Source organism: Saccoglossus kowalevskii, chromosome 8 (genome assembly GCF_978046115.1).
Source record: "Saccoglossus kowalevskii chromosome 8, keSacKowa6.1, whole genome shotgun sequence".
Lineage (NCBI taxonomy): Eukaryota > Metazoa > Hemichordata > Enteropneusta > Harrimaniidae > Saccoglossus > Saccoglossus kowalevskii.
In genome coordinates, this window is record NC_140648.1 from 23,541,957 (window position 1) to 23,559,221 (window position 17,265).

The 17,265-nt window shown below is 32.8% G+C and overlaps 2 protein-coding genes across 2 annotated transcripts in view; one reads left to right on the forward strand and one right to left on the reverse strand.

Moving 5' to 3' along the window:
* The window catches only part of LOC102801779 (centrosomal protein of 112 kDa-like), a 29,615-nt gene extending 26,459 nt beyond the window's left edge, over positions 1–3,156 (reverse strand). The window contains exons 1-3 of the mRNA XM_085502378.1: positions 2,989–3,156; positions 1,045–1,177; positions 63–129 (exon numbers count right to left, since the gene is read on the reverse strand). Coding sequence (XP_085358504.1) covers positions 63–129; positions 1,045–1,153 — 176 coding nt within the window. The 5' untranslated portion in view covers positions 1,154–1,177; positions 2,989–3,156. The remainder of the gene's footprint in view (positions 1–62; positions 130–1,044; positions 1,178–2,988) is intronic.
* Positions 3,157–3,418: 262 nt separating this feature from the next.
* On the forward strand, positions 3,419–15,675 carry LOC100370201 (programmed cell death protein 6-like). The gene is made up of 7 exons (XM_002733297.4): positions 3,419–3,578; positions 7,528–7,866; positions 8,921–9,048; positions 9,977–10,051; positions 10,720–10,794; positions 11,298–11,466; positions 13,975–15,675. Exons 1-7 carry the CDS (start codon positions 3,534–3,536, stop codon positions 14,011–14,013), a joined length of 870 nt encoding a protein of 289 aa, XP_002733343.2. The 5' UTR covers positions 3,419–3,533; the 3' UTR covers positions 14,014–15,675.
* The last annotated feature ends 1,590 nt before the right edge of the window (positions 15,676–17,265 follow it).

A 17,265-nucleotide genomic window follows, 5' to 3' on the forward strand; every position in this document is an offset into this window, starting at 1 on the left:
ATGGATATTTTCATTTTCAAATAACTCAAACACCAATCGACTAAAATCCTGTCAATCCTTACCTTCCAGTGACCCCGGAACCTGGTGGTTCACATAATTTCTTGATCCATAAAGCACACCTTTGTCGTTCTAAATAAAAAATAAAAACAAAATAACATTAAAAATCAAATTTAGACATTGTAACAATGCTTCTAATATAGCGAATACAGTATTTAATTAACATATCCACTTTTGACTACACTACAGTCATTAGCCCAGTACCATACATCATCAGTTAATACAAAATCTAATCTAGCAAATGTCTGATTATATATTGTAAACCGCTTTAATTTTGAGAGAGACAAATTTCCACAAATTTCGCGAGTCAATAAAAATTGTGAATTTTGTAGCAGTAAAAATTCCTCTGCTGTCCTACGACATGGAGTATCAGTGCTTTTCAGTGACATGTATACGAATTAGCCATTTTGCTTTGAAAACGAGAGTATTATACACAAAGTGGATGAGCATATATTTAACAGTTTAATATTATGCCACAAACAATATTATATTTATGATTTATTAAAATTGACAATTTGTAATTATCAAAATAATTGAAACAATTACACTTCATTTTTAGTATCTACTGGTATATTCTGTTTTGTACAGCTTGCACTTTTTTTATTTAATATATTTTATTTTATATTTTTATTATTTGGTAGTTTTGCTTTCATTTTTATTACATACATCTTATTGTATTGCCACATGAGTTTCTATGATTACCAAAACTTCAAAAAAGTCTCAGAAATAAATTAATAAATTAAAATAAAAATAAAATATCAAAATAATACTTAAATACATATATTTAAAAAAAATCAAAAAAGCCCACACGAGGATCTTAAAAATGTTATGACCCAATACTGAAAGTTTTCTACTGTTGTTATTCTCACTCATTGTACTGTAAAAATAAGTTCTCCAGCCATTGTACAGTTCAGTGATATCTATTATAATTGTTGTATGTACAACATTCACTTGTTGTAGACACGTTGACCTAGTTTCTGTTTTTACCTGATTTGTGTGGTAGCCTCAGTACAAATGGTTTCATTTCGGTCAAAGCACCATCAAATTCCTCATCCAGTTTCTTAGTCATTTCTTGTGTAGTTTCCATTGTTGCCATGACAACTCACCCAACAATAAATATCTGTAATCAAACCAAATGGACTACATTTAAAATGTCAATAAAAAAAAAAGTTCAATTCATAAAACTTTATATTTAACTGAAGCAGATGACAGTTGTGATAACAATAGCTTTACTGATAATATTACCATGGCAACAAATACATGTAGACAAAATGGCTGAGAGGGTGGTGACTAGGATGTCCTGACTGCAGCATATTATCTCAGATCATAACTATACAACGTATCACAAGAAAAAAAAATCAATATGGGTCACATTTCTTCAGCGTTGTTGGTTTGTTTTTTACACACTAAATAACGTAACACTGTTGCTACAAACGCTGTTTTATTGTATCTCATTCACCTCAATTCATTCTAGCGTCAGTTTATAATAAATCACTTAACGTTTTGAATAGATAATCACAATCTTGCAAGAGTTGGTTACAAGTGAAGGACAATAGGAGAAGACCCTATTGTATTCTGAACACAGTGACATTCCAGGACAAGCTGGTAGTCAAACTGGTTGCACACACTTTGTGTGGTTTAAAGTGTATATAAACTTGATTACAAGTTTAAAAACAATTTCTCATGAAGTTGAGTCACAAAGAAACTACACAGGATGATGGTACATTTTAAATGGAACTAAATGCCAGTACTTGTCAATATTGTCAAAACAAATACATCATACAACAGGTAGTAAAGAAATGGTAGCACACCACTGTGATTGATATAGCTTCTATCCCAGTTTTACACTATGTTTTACACTATGCCACTTGCCACTACAATTCTACGAAATGAAAACAACAATATAAACAAGGTGGAACACAACATTATATTACAACATTAATTATACTCAATATCTTATTTCAGCAGAAAACAAGTTTTTAAATGGAAAAGTTGGTGTTCTCCTTTTAACCACAGAAGTTTGGAGATATTGGTGTTCATATCATTTTGCTGTAAGAAGAGTGTTTAGTAGCTACAGTTTCTTTTTGTAGATCTACAACTTTGTTAGGTAGCTCACTGTATTTCTGTAAGGTTATTCTGCTTGTCATGGGAGTGAAGGGAAGCCATTTTTCACAATCGATCCACAAAAAACAATTAAACTCCATTACCGGTACTCTTGATTTAACGGTTAAAAAAAAATACAGCAAACCAAGTATATACTGTAAAATACTTTATTTTTGCTGGAATTAATTTTTGTCGAAAAGATTTTTGTGGGTGCTTTGTTTACTTTCAGCGATTTTTGATAAGTTGAATGTAAAATATGGGGGAAAATGATGTTTCACTAAGGTATAGTGCTAACCCAAATTTCTTAAATAATTGATTCCAAGTGATTATTTTCATTTAGAAATAAAAAAACAAACAAAAAACACAGAAAAGGTATTTAACTTTATTAAATATAATGATTGGCAGAGATAGTAGTTTAATACACTGTGGTCAACGATTGCAAAACAATAGGCGGTGTAGTGGCACTCCGCTTCAATGGAATTTGTGAACGTTACTACGACTGCATGAACAAGCATAGTACTTTTAACAGAATTTGGACTATTGCCAAACAAGTTTTAGGCGGCCTACAACCCGGAAGTAGCAGTATTCCCTCCAAAAGAAACTGGAACTGAATATTATATAACTGAGAATATGTTATGCAAACAATAAACGAAATACTGGAAAGAATATTTGACAAAATCGCATATAACGGATTGTCGGTTTTACTCTGTAAATCTTGTATACACTTCAGAGTTCACAAACTTGGCATCGAAGTTCGGTTACCGAAATGGGCGGTTGATCGTTGAATCAGCTGATTACATTTTTACGATGAAACAAAAATGACATTACCTGTTGCAAAAAAGCGTCGATACGCTAAAACGATGAAGTTTAGTCCTGGCGAAGACTGTCTCACAGTCCGATCAGTAAACGGTGCAACTATGGTGACTGGACGCCAATAAAACGTCTCTGCTTTCTCGGCTGTTGAAATGAGATGCTGAACGTATTGTTTTGAATGCACTGGCCGTTGCAGAAGGTTACGCCAACTGCGCAGAATCGATGACACAGAATTCACCCAGACTTGCAAGCTATCGCGAGACTTTGTGTGCAATAAATAGTACCCCTATGGGTTTATATCAGTGGGTTTATAACAGAGCCGCTCGTTTTAATTTTTTTTTTAAAAATTATAATTTGTGAAGATTTTAAATTTGCCGTTAACTTCACTTTATTTATAAGCTTTGACGCAAACTCTTGGTCACGTGACCGGGTACAACTTGCCCAACTTGGTTTCAGAAACCCGGAAGCGATTCGCGTTGTTGCCACAAGGTTGTCGCTGACGAAGTGTGGTCGTTATTTACTGACCATTGGACGATATTTATGTTATTTACAAGTTGATCATGTCGTGGGGAGGTAGTAATCCGTCTTATAATCCCCAGTATCAGGTAAAGATCGCTTTATAATAGTTCCAGTTACGGGCCCAGTTCATCATTGTTTTCCGTTTGATCAATCTATGATTTTCTGATTTATGCATGACGCTACATAGTATTGTTTGTTTGATCCGTTGTTACAATAGTCTAGCAATCCCATTCATGTACGACTGTACATGTACATACTAATCTCCTTACGATCATTAGCCATGAATATCTACAGACTGGATTTCAAGGCCAGAACATAGTGTTGGTGTCTGCAGTAGGAACACCACGAAATGAACTTCACCGTCCAAGTGTAACAATAGATAGGCGGGTGATGTGAAGGTCTTATTTTATGGCCATGTAATGATTTGGAAACTTTTTAGTGGTTATTTTCCCACTCAGCGATGTCTTCTTGTGGTCTATAAGTAGTTTATAGCTGTTTGCATTACCGTATCTCATCATGGAGGTAAAATGATCTCATCAACATTGTCGTTTGACAGGTGGTTTCAAGGTCATCACAAGTTACTACTTGTTATGACCATGTACATCCATGTTATGACAATAGTAAAGAACAGATTTTTCTTTAATTTAGCGAGATGAAAATAGGGGTGGCATTGACCAATTATGTTATAAAAAAAATAATTTTGTGAACAAAACACGTAATTATTAGGACAAATGTTAATTTTGAAGGACAGAATATTAAATTTGTAATAAATTTTCATAAAACGTTAAATCCCCTGGGGAAAACTTTAATTTCTAAGGACAAAACATTAAATTTGTAGCAGAAAACTTAGTTTTTCAGAACTGCAAATCTTGCCATCTTGCATCCCCATACAAAAGGTTGATTAAAGGTGAAACCATTTGATACACCAGAACATGTAACAACAACACAGATTCTTACTTTAACATAAGTTATTTATTGAAAAATTACATGAATGTGATTACGAAAATAATGATTTTGAAAGATACTCATCCAGTAAAGAACATGACAACCGTGTCTCTCATTCAGTAAGTGACAGTGGGATCAAAACAAGATTCACAACTACTGTAGAATACTTTATTTCCGTTTGGAATTTATTTTCGCTGAAAAAATTAACCTTTTTTTCCTATATTTCACTTTCAACTCATCAAAAATCAGTGAAAATAAATTCCATACATAACACCCAAAAGTCTTTTCAGCGAAAATTATTTCCAGCTAAAATAATGCATTTTACAGTATTTTCAACATACATATGCATAAGTCCATGTTCAAATGATACTTTTTAATCAATTAGGATATAATTCAAAACAATCAGTTGTGTTGTAACATTTTTTCCTGACCCCACCTTTTATTGCATTATATATCTATAGGAATAGAAACTTAAGGATGATCACAAAGTTCATGGCCCATGATGGGTGCTTATATACAAACCTATATTCCACAGTGAAGACGGCATTTGACTACCTACATGCTATATATTTTTAGTTAGCTCTCTGCTTGAAAATGTTTTTTTTCTCAAACTGGTAAAGTGTATGTGTGAAAATGTGTTAAATTTATTCAAGAAGAATTTGTATATTACCCGCATATACAATCATTAGAAATCATGTGCAAAACTAAATTATGCTTTCTATTCTCACAAAATTGTGAAAGTATAACTAAATTAATCACTTGGTGGTGCATTACTGATACGACTAAAGAAGTGGTCTGCATGGATCCAGAAACAGTGCCACTGTGTAGTGTCTAATTGTTGACTGTATCGACTCAAGCTTTTTGCTAACTTGTCCAAACCATTGTCCAAAATGGCAAAACCATTTTTTGTATGCTTATGCTGGGATCACAACTGAAATAATACAGAATAATACTAAATTCTGTTGCGTAAATGGTTAGCTAATGCAAAAATGATCTACCGGTAACTTGAATGTGATGTTCCACTATTCATCACCCCTATACACATAATGTATATAATATTCTCTATGTAATCATATGAAGATTTCTGTAGTGCAGAATTCTGTAACAATACAATATCTTTCTGTGTAATAGTGTACAGATCTATATGTAATAATGTTGATACCTCGTAAAAATACATCTGAAATACATCTGGATATCTACAACAGTATAGATTTTCTCATCATGGGTCACAGTAATTAATTAATAATATTCTATTAATAAATCACTATGGAATTTTCCAGTAATGTTACTAATGCAAATATGTTATTATATGCTAATCGTGACTGAATGTGAGGGAAACTAAAGTTTTGTTCTGAGAATGTTGTCCATCCCAAGATTTTAAATGTTGTTTAATGTTTTGTCTGAGAAAGATTTTATTTTGTCTGAATTTAATGCTTTTTCCTGAGAATCAAATGTTTTGACTAATGAAATTAAAGTTTTGGAATTAATGTTTTGACCTCAGAAATTAAAACCATGTCTCAATGAACTGACTAAGTCTGAATTCAAAAAGTCTTTTCAGCAAAAATTAATTCTAGACAAAATAAAGTACTATACAGTATGCTCATAAATCTATACTCTAACATGTATATGTCACCAATAATTAAATTATTTTATGCAAAAATATTTTAATTTAATTAAAAGTGATTAGTGATTTGTAGATTAGAGTTGAACAGTATATGAGATTAATACATACATTGAAATTAAAAACCAGATTAGTAAGTTAATTTTCCTTTTAAAGTGAGTTTTTTTGTATTCATTAGTGGAGTACCAGCAAGCAATCTTAATTCTGTAATGGGACAATTTAAATGCTATCTGGCATTGTCAATGTGTAAACACATCATGTCAGTAAAGTTATTTGGAATGTACACAATACAGGTTGACCAACAAATACTACAGTATCCAAACAAACAAACAAACAAACAAACTATAACAATTGTAAAATATTAAAACAAACTGTGCTAAATAAGCTTTAGTGATTACAGTAAAAAATGTAATGAGTTTCATTCCTAATCTTGTTGTCGTTACACAGGTTGCAAAATTGAACAAAACTGTATCAAATTACACAATTAATTACCTTACTCTGGACATATTAATAATTTTGAAATAAGAGTTCTCAAAATGAAAATATTGTCTGTTTGGTTGTTTTTCCTGAAACCAAACTGATTATCATTTTCTTCATTATTTTGCTTATTATTATTATTTTTACTGGTTAATCATGATTTTGTCCTTTTTCTATCAATCTAGACAGGCCTGATTTGTTTCAGAATAGAATGGTTGTCAATTTTAGCCTCTACACTAAAGGTATACCTTCTATGGAAACAAGTTCAGTGCCCCATAATTTTTAATCGACTTGATAAAACGAAAAAGTGAGACAGTTGTTAGGAAAATTGATGATTGGAAAAGCATATCCATCTGCTGTGATGAACTACATGTATCTGTTAAAGCGGGACGGTTGTCCAAAATTTTCTGTTACTGTTTTTCTCTCCTCTGGTTGGTCTTTTATAACGTACATTTTTGCACACAACTCACTATGGTATATGCAGTTCAAAACATTAACATTGCTTACACAGTCGAACGTGTGTAACTATAGTATTTTATCATTACACAACTACCGGTATTTAACTACTGTAAATACTTTATTTTAGCTGGAAAACAAAAAGGTATATTCGCTGGATTTTATTTTCACTGAATCATTCCTTCAGCGAAAATAGTGAAAATTAATTCCAAGCGAAAATAAAGTATTTTACAGTATGACAAAGCATAACACATAATTTTTGACCATTGTTTGAATTGATTAGCTTGCTTGTAAATGTGCATCTGGCTATTACCCCGATCTCTAAAACTGGCCATCATCAATATGCAAACATTTGTTGTTGTGTAAGCCATCCTATTCTCACATGGAGTTCTGATGGCGGTGATGATTTTTTTTTTTTTCCCCCTCGTTTATTTTTGCTGTCAGTCGAGTATTTCAGCAGGTGGTGTGTTAACTTATGTGATAAAAATATACATTTAAATATGATAATTAACACAGAGACTTGTTTTTGAATTCAGGGTGCTGTTCCGCCAGGTGGTGGATACCAGCAACGAGGTTATGGAGCAGCTCCTTCTCAGCAACAATATGGTGGTGCACCTCAACAGGCGTATGGAGCCCCACCACCTCAGTATAGACCACCAGCTCAGCAAGGATATGGTGCACCTGCACATCAAGCCTACGGTGGTGCGGCACCCCCACAACAAGCATATGGTGCACCTCAGGGTTATGGTGCCCCTCCCCCTCAACAAGGATATGGAGGGTATCCTCCAGGTTCAGGATTTAGTGGTGGTGGTGGTTTTGGAGGGGCACCTCAGCCTCCTCCAGGTGTAGATCCATCGTTGTGGTCCATGTTTCAGGTAAGAGAATATTAAATGAATATTTGATTGTTTTTAGTTGTACAGTTCTGTGGTGTACATGGTGTCCTTTGCTTGTACTAAGATGGCGACCCTTCTTCAGTATTTGGTGTCTAAGAAGCAACATTTTGGGTTAATGCAATGTCTGAAATACTATAATGTAATTTATATTCACTGGGAGTTTATATTCACAATTTTTGCTGAAGGGATGAATCAATGAAAAAAAAATCCAGTGAAAATATCTATTTTTCTATATTTTACATTCAACTCATCAAAGATCAGTGAAAATAAACTTCATACAAAACTGCCAATATGTCTTTTAAATGAAAAAGTTATTTCTGCTAAAATAGTGTACTGTGAAATAATTTATTTTCACTGGAATTAATTTTCGCTGAAAATACTTTTTGGGTATTTTGTATGGAATTTATTTTCACTGATTTTTGGTGAGTTGAATGTAAAATATAGGAAAAAAGGTATATTACCGGTAGCTGGATTTTATTTTCACTGAATCACTCCTTCAGCGAAAATAGCAAAAAATTAATTCCAAGCGAAAATAAAGTATTTTACAGTATTTTACAATTCTGTTTTACCACCAGGCTTTCTCGTCCATGTTTTTCTTACATTTTTCATTATTTCTGAAAATGAACCCTAATTTTGGGGCCAACAGACCAAATTTGAGTCATTTTTCAGGTTTTACTCAAAAAAGTTATGCTGTTTTTGTCCCAGTTTTCTGAAGGAAAGTGCAGACTATATTGTGAATTTGTGATGAAAAAAAGGAACTGTTTGTGAAAAGGTTGTCAGTTTGTTACAATAGCTCACATGAACTGGCAGAATCTGAAATATATTTACCACAAATCTTAGAAACTGGCTAAGTAACCAACATTACCCAAAAAGCGACTGTTAGTTTTTGGCAGATTTTAGTCATATCTAGCTTTGGGCTAGACATGATTTTTAGCTAAAAACAGTCGTTAATTCATACTTCTGCATTGTAACGTAGAAAGATAAATTACTGTTTCATTTTATCATTTGTGTGAAATACTTATCTTATTTTTTCCAGGTTGTAGATCAAGATAAAAATGGTAGAATAACTTCAGATGAGCTACGACTAGCGTTACTAAATGGTAACTGGTCACCGTTCAATCCAGAGACATGTAGATTAATGATTGGCATGTTTGACAAAAATAAGTTAGTAACTTTTTTCTTTTCTTAGCTTCCACAGTGACATATATTGAATGAGAAGTTGATTCTGTGCCGATCTGATTAAAATCAAATGTTGGTATAGGCTCCAATTTTTATTTTTTGGTGTGTAATAAATTTTATTTATTTTTTTAATTTTTTACGTCTATTTTTGTTTTGTTTTACTTGCTGTTACTGTTTTTTTATCGTATCACGGTCACCCTAAAAACTAATACCCTGGGTAAGATACGTTATATAAAAAACTTAAAAGTAAAACAGAAGAATATTCATAAAAAACAAATGGAGTCCATACCTGCACAGGGGTTTTTCTAGAAAAAAAACTGTAAGATACTAAATACCCAAAATGTCTTTTCAGCGAAAATTAATTTCAGCTAAAATAAAGTATTCTACAGTATAATTGCTCGTAGTATGCGTAGTATAATAAATTTTCACTGAAATGACTTTTTGGGTGTTTTGTATGGAGTTTATTTTTTTTTTTTTTTTTGATGAGTTGCACATAAAATATATAGGAAGAACAGTATTTTTGCTGGATTTTATATTTTTAGTGAATCACCGCTTCAGGGAAAAATAAATTCTGATCAAACATAATGCATTTTACAGTACTTCATGTGTCAAAGGCTACAAACAGACATGCAGTTGCAAAAATTCTTCAGAATACACAGTGGTGTTTTTTCCAGTTTCTTCTATACCCTTTGACAAATGAATTGAACACAGCTCTCCGTCATGAGGCAAAGAACATGTTTATTTTTAAATACCGTACATGTATTTTCTCTATTAGAAGCGCATGCTTCTGGTAAAACAGTTTGCTATATAAATAGAGGATACCGGTAATGATGGTAAGACTTGTGCATCACCATAATAAAGCAAATATCACCATTTCGAATTTATTCATTCTTCCTACTTTGTTTAATTTCAGAGATGGTACTATTGATATTCATGAATTTGCTGCTTTATGGAAATATATACAGCAATGGAAAGAATGTTTTGATAAGTACGTCATCAATTATCATTGAGATCACATGTAGTACCGTAAAATCTGTATAGGAAGTAGTGTTGTTATTATAACGGTACAATGCAGCAGATGGGATGCTGTTTTTATTAGAGCATCTACAAATATGAGAAACGGCTTCTAATACAGATTTCACGGTATATATATGATACTATCAAGAGAAAAGAAATCGACATCTTGTTAGCGTGTCAAGGATACTTGCAATTCAGTTACACATACAAAGTTCATGAGTAAATGACAACATGTTACAACACGTATATAGTGCAAGTATAATGATTGGTTTGTTGGATGTTACTGTACATGCATTGACATCAAACACTTTATTGTCTGATTGGGGAGGCGGTGGGGAGCTGCATGTGATACTGATCTACCAATGAGAATGAAGCATTTCAATAATAGCCAGGTATTATAAAATTATAATTGTTAACTTTCATTGTGACTGTCTTAAATCAAATTAAATGAAAAAATAAATAGAATCTTGTGGAATATTAACAAAATAATAGATTCTTGAGTTACCATGTTAACCAACCCATTATATGTCATATTTCCATTGCCATATTTGTAATTTTTTTATTGTGTTTTACTTTATGGTAATATTGTGTTAACCATTGCTGTTATTTTATACTTGACATGAATGTTGTATATTTCAGGTTTGATTTGGATAGGTCTGGTAATATTGACGCCAATGAACTCAACAATGCTTTCAGAACATTTGGGTATACATTGTAAGTATATATTTTAATTTAATCAATTCAATAAACAGAACAGTTAAATGCAAACATTTGTTTTCAATCAGGACTTTATACTTTTGTTTCAAATCTTTCACAAATTTTGATCAAAAATGGTAGGCATTGGAAAATTGTGTATTATGAACCAAAATTAGGAAAAATTATAAGAAAAACTGGCAAAACTTGTGTTGCATTTAAATTATGGCGGGAAAAATATGGCATTCAAAAAAACAAAAGTAATGATATCATTGATAATGTTTTGTATTAAATTATACATGTTCACATAAATATTCAAAAAATGTGTCACCTTTGCATGTCAGGTCAATAAACTTTTGTAAACAAATATCAAAAAAATGTCTCTTGTCAACTTTGCCTTTCAGGTCAATGAACTTTTGTAAACAAATATCAAAAAAATGTGTCTTGTCAACTTTGCCTTTCAGGTCAATGAACTTTTGTAAACAAATATCAAAAAAATGTTTGTTGTCAACTTTGCTTTTCAGGTCAATGGACTTTTGTAGACTGATCGTTACAAAGTTTGACCGAGCCAGTAGCAGTACAATAAATTTTGATGATTTTATACAGTGTTGTGTAATGTTGAAATCATTGACGGAAGCATTTAGAGTCAAGGACACCCAGCAATCTGGTTGGATTACAGTCACCTATGAACAGGTATGTATACTCATCCATTGACTGTTATAATTATTATAAAAAAAAAAAATGTGCGAATAGATAGGATGCTCTTAGAAATATGGTTTTTGCTACATTAGAAGCACGTTTCCGACAGAAGTACACATACCGGTACATCAAAAATTGTATTTATGGCATCTGCTCTATTAGTAACACATCTCCAATAGAAACGCATGTGAAACAGAAGTTGCATTCATTCAGTGTTCTTGTGGCTGTGATTTGGCTCAGAGTATAGCCACTGTATATTATGGGTCAGAACAATTAACGGAAAGTCGGAAATTTTCATGTCAGGATTGACATTTATTAACTATGAAACACGAAACAACCACATCGACTTGAAACAACAAAATAATAATAATAATGGCGGAACCACAAGGTTCTCATGTATCACATGACACAAATCTCGAGTTGTGATAGGTCAGTTCTAAACCAATCACTGATCGCGGTAATAACGTCATATGTCAAATATGATATAATAGGAATACGAATAATCTAAACTAAACATCAAAGCTATTGCTGCACAGAAATAATACAGCAAATGGAATAATAATTATAGAAAACATTTTGATGTCTATATCTAGACAATTCAACTTACCGGAAATTAGCAAACACACCTATGATTTGCTTCTCATCCAACCAGTTCTCCCCAGGATTGTTGTCAAGAATGGTGGCTAATTCGCATAATAATCAGCATATAATTTACATAATTTATTCATAATATTTGTACATTTTTTTATTTTCCATAGACTGCTTATACACTGTATTACTTTTACCGTATTACCCCGGGCACGCTCCCAGGGGCCTGAACATACAAAATCAGGGAAAATTGGGGGTGGGCGCTTACCCGAGGACTACCCCAAAAAAGATTTTAAAAAGTTGTTTTTGTGATTGTATGATAAGGTCAAATAAAGGAATGCTTTCGTACACTTTGTACATGTACTTATTTCTTGATTTATGCGAGGTTTCAATAAACGTGAGCACTCGGTCAAGAACTGTGGGAACACTAAGACACGGGGTTGAATTTCAAGAATAAAACTTGTTTTATGTCAGCGAATGAAGTTGTATTACTCACTGAAATTGGCTACAAAGTATGGTAAGTATTGTAATCAATGCACGGTTACTTTTTTAGTAACCATGATCAGTGCAAGTCGAAACGGCCGGGAAAAACTACCGCTTGTAATCCAAGATGACGATGATTGCATTAGCATAATTTTGTTCACGCACGTATTGATACATCGCATCGTACCGGTAATTACTGAAGAATAGCAGACAGGGTTATGAAACAAATAAACCTTTTATTACTGATGTGAAATGTTTACAAACTATTGTGAATACATAAACATATCCAAATGGCGATACATAAAAAACAGACTGAAAATATACTCTGGTCGATCTTATTAACATGATTTATTCACGCACCCACACACGTGACAAAATGACAAAAATAACGATGATGCAACAAGTTCCCATCGTCGGCATACCTCATTATGGTTATCGTAATGGACTTGAGGTCGGCAAAATGTTTTTCTTCAACGACAGAAAAATAATCCACATGACCATAATGCCATCGCTGTGATGAAGGATGGAAAGAAAGTAGCAAGTTTACGACGTGATGGCTCAAAAGTGCTAGCTCCCGTTATGGATTCACAGTCAGCGAAATGCTACGTTTTGAAACCAAAGCTAAATGCTTCAAACCACTCACCAAGGTATGGATCGTTGCAATATTGCAATATTGGATTCATCGTGAATGAAGAGAAAGCAGAACGTGTGCACCACATGCTGCGTGGTTCATCTTACGTTGTTAAGTTCCAATGAGTTTTTACGTATAAACACACAAAAAAGCGGCCCTTTTCAGGGCCACCACACACTCCAAAAAGAGAACTACCGTAACAAACACACTATTTAAATAAATCGAACGCGTTCGTTTTTGACAAATAAAACTTTATTGTTGATCCCGTTCTTGGCTAAAAATCACCCTTGGCGTTTAACCGAGGATGTCCCCAACATGTAACTTTTGTGAAAACGGGGTGGGCACTTGCCCAGGGAGGGGCGCGTGCCCGGGGTAATACGATAGTTTTATAATTTAGAATGAAAACATGAGTCATTGCTTAAATCTTTAAACAAGATAATCAATATTATTATAAAGTTTCTCAGAGCAGCATGGTAGCACAGCTGTTTGTATTCTGGGGAGAACACTGATTCATGGTATCCTGAATCATTAAAATGTAACTTATTTTGAACATAGACGCAGCTTTGTCATATACATAAGCACATGTGCTACTAATACTACTACTACTAGTAAATATGATATTGTATGTGGAATCACTAATAAACTATTTACCATTTGTCATTTATGCACTCCTAAGAACAAATATGTTAATAAAGTTGTACTTTATCAAGGGTGGATAATAAAGAAGGGTTTGCAATCCTCATAAAAAATTGTTTTGTGTTTACATGAGCATAATGTTTGTTTCTATTTCTTGTTTCTAGTTTCTTGAAATGATTCTGGAGAATACAACGTCTTTGTAACTTTTTATAACAACATACTGCAATTTACAACACAAGATGAGCTGTCTGTTTTATGAGAGGGTACTGGCGAAGCAGTCTTCGACTTATGTCATGAACTCATCAGATCAGAAACATACGGATGGTTCACTCTGAATGTGACCATATTAATAGTAATTTCCATCCAATATATATAATTGGCATATCAAATTTCCATTGTGTTTATTAACAATTCAAACATAAAATGATGTTGTAAATCTTAATGTTGCAAAATACATAATAGGTCATTTTCCGCTCACTGCGAGATCTCGCATAATTTGTGAAAGATGCAGACCGTTAAAATGGGATAACTTGATTTTGAACTTTTAAAGTTAATGGTGAAATGCCTATTTTTCAAAGAGGAGTATGGCATTGAGTTACCTTTACTGCATCAAAATTGACCATTATCATATGTTTATAGCATAATATTAAGTGTGGAAATACTCTAAAAGTAATTTCGCACTTGTGAAATCCCATGTAATGTTTTTACGCCACTACCGTAGACACTGTTTGTCTCCAGGTCCATTGGAGATAAAGCCAGGTGTTGCTACTTTTTAATCATCCCATTTGTCATTGTTACCAGAAATTCCACCCCATTTGCAAATTAAAATATGAATCTTTCAGTTCACAATATTAAAAAAAAATATTCAAAAAAAAAATATTGATCTTTTTATTTCGAACTGAATCAAATCTTTTTCACTATTTTAAATGGATTTTTTTTTAAAATTTTTTTTTTATCAAAACAATATTTTAACTCTCTGATCCAAGTCGAATGAGAATGGACTTTTCTCAAAAACAGGGTTGTTGATCTGTACCGTATTTAAGAACATTTACTTGGGAAAAGTATTTCCAGAGTATACGTCATTTTTTTCTTTGCCTTTTATCTCGCTATTACTTCGAAATGGCAATTATGGTAATTTTTGTGGAAAGATCATTTTAAAGATATAAGCATTTTTAAATATGTATATGAAACAATGGTTCATTCTAGGGTTTTACATGTATACAATCTTTATTTGCCATTGGCTAATCATCTTTAAAACCATTTTAAAAGCTATGTAGCAGTCTCTTTCATTATTTTGATTTGTCATCTTTGAAAGTTGTTGCCATGATATCCTTGCATTTAGCAGCTAAACTGACAATAGTTGATTTGGGGGGGGGGGGTAGGTAAACTTGCTATCAAGGATTGAAGTGAGATATTGTTCCAGTTATAACAGACACAATCTGTGTGATTTACATGTGCATGAAATGTGCATTTATGTTTATTTCTTTGTTTTACTGAGACTTCTCACCTTCAAGCTCATGGGCAAAGTAAACAATGACTTGTATGATGAAATATTACATTCAGAACTATCAACCTAGCTCGGAATACCACCACCTCCCTCTCTAAGTACATCACAATTGACATCCCACCAATTGATTTATTTGTGTGATATTTTTTTTTACAGATTGTGTAAATAATAGCAGGTTCAATTTTACAAAATTATGAAGTGGGGTTTGAACTCATTTACTGAAAATTTATGAGTATTATGAAATACTTTTTTACTATTATGGAGGTATTTGTGAATTCAATAAGAAATGTACAAGAAATTTTCATGGATAATTTGGTAAATAAATGAATGAAGAAAGCACAACATTGCTCTATAATAATTTTGTCTTGTAGTTTTTGACTCCCATGTGCGAAGCACAAAATGGGAGTCTTTGCAGTTAGTGTGTCTGTATGTGTGTGTGTATGTGTGTGTGTATGTGTGTGTGTATGTGTGTATGTGTGTCCGACTGTTCCACTGCTATCTCAAGAACCATACATCGGTTTTTGATGAAACTTGGTGCATAGATGCTCTGGGCCAATGCGCAGATTTGATTAGGTTTTGGTAAAAATCCATGCTCGTTAATTACCTAATTTGCATGATAATTAGCTAATTTTTAGCTGTTCTATGACTGTTCCACTGATATCTAAAGAACCACTGATTGGATTTTGATGAAACTTGGTATATAGATGCTCTGAACATATGCGCAGATTTGATTAATTTTTGGTAAAAATCCGTGCATATTAATTACCTAATTTGCATGATAATTAGCTATTTTTAGTGGTTCCATGACTGTTCCACTGATATCTAAACAACCACTCATTGGATTTTGATAAAACTTGGTACATAGATGCTCTGAACTAATGCTAGGTTTTGATTAGTTTTTGGTAATAATCCGTGGATCCTAATTACCTAATTTGCATAATGATTAGTCAATTTTCGGTTTTTCCACTGATATCTCATCATCACATTTCAATGAAACTTGGTACATAGATGTCATACGACACTGCACAGACCTGATAGTTTTTATGGTAATATCAGTACATATTAATTACCTAATTTGCATAATTAATTAATTTTCAGCATTTGATATAAGTAGTTAGCATTACATTTCAATGAAACTTGGTACTTACATACTCAAGGACTATGCAGAGATTGATTGTTTTCGATAAATATTTGTGCATATTAATCACCTAATTTGCATAATTAGTTAATTTTCAGCTTTTCCACGGGTATCTCAAGTACTAATCATCGCATTTCAATGAAACTTGGTACATAGATCCTTTAGGACTATGCAGAGACCTGATTAGTTTTAGGGTAAATAATTGTGCATATTAATTACCTAATTTGCATAATTAATTTTCAGCTTTTCTACTGATATCTAAAGTACTAATCATCACATTTCAATGAATCTAGAATTATGCAGACCCAATTAGTTTCCGGTAAATATTTGTGCATATTAATCACCTAATTTGCATAATTAACCAACTTTCACACTGATATCTCAGGTACTATACATCACATATCAATGAATGTACATGGATGCTGTAGGACAATAGACAGACCTGAATAATTGTGGGTTAAAATCTGTACATATTAATTACCTAATTTGCATAATTAACCAATTTTAAGCTTTCACACTGATATCTAAAGCACCGTAAAAACTCCAAAATTTCGACCGGTTTTAAATAATTGGTGTTAGAAATGTGACGTGTTTTTAGAGTCAAAATTAAGGTGCATTTTCGGACGGTCGAATTTTTCAGAATAGAAATCAGCAAATGAAAAAATGGGGATGATAGACAGTGTGCTTCATTAGTTTTTAAAAAATGCAATGTCCGTCAATTGACGTAAACTTCCTCATGTTTCACGGTAAAAGCAAAGGTCGTGGCCGAGTTGTAACTCAAAATCTAAACAAAGTCATCAATCAGTGAGT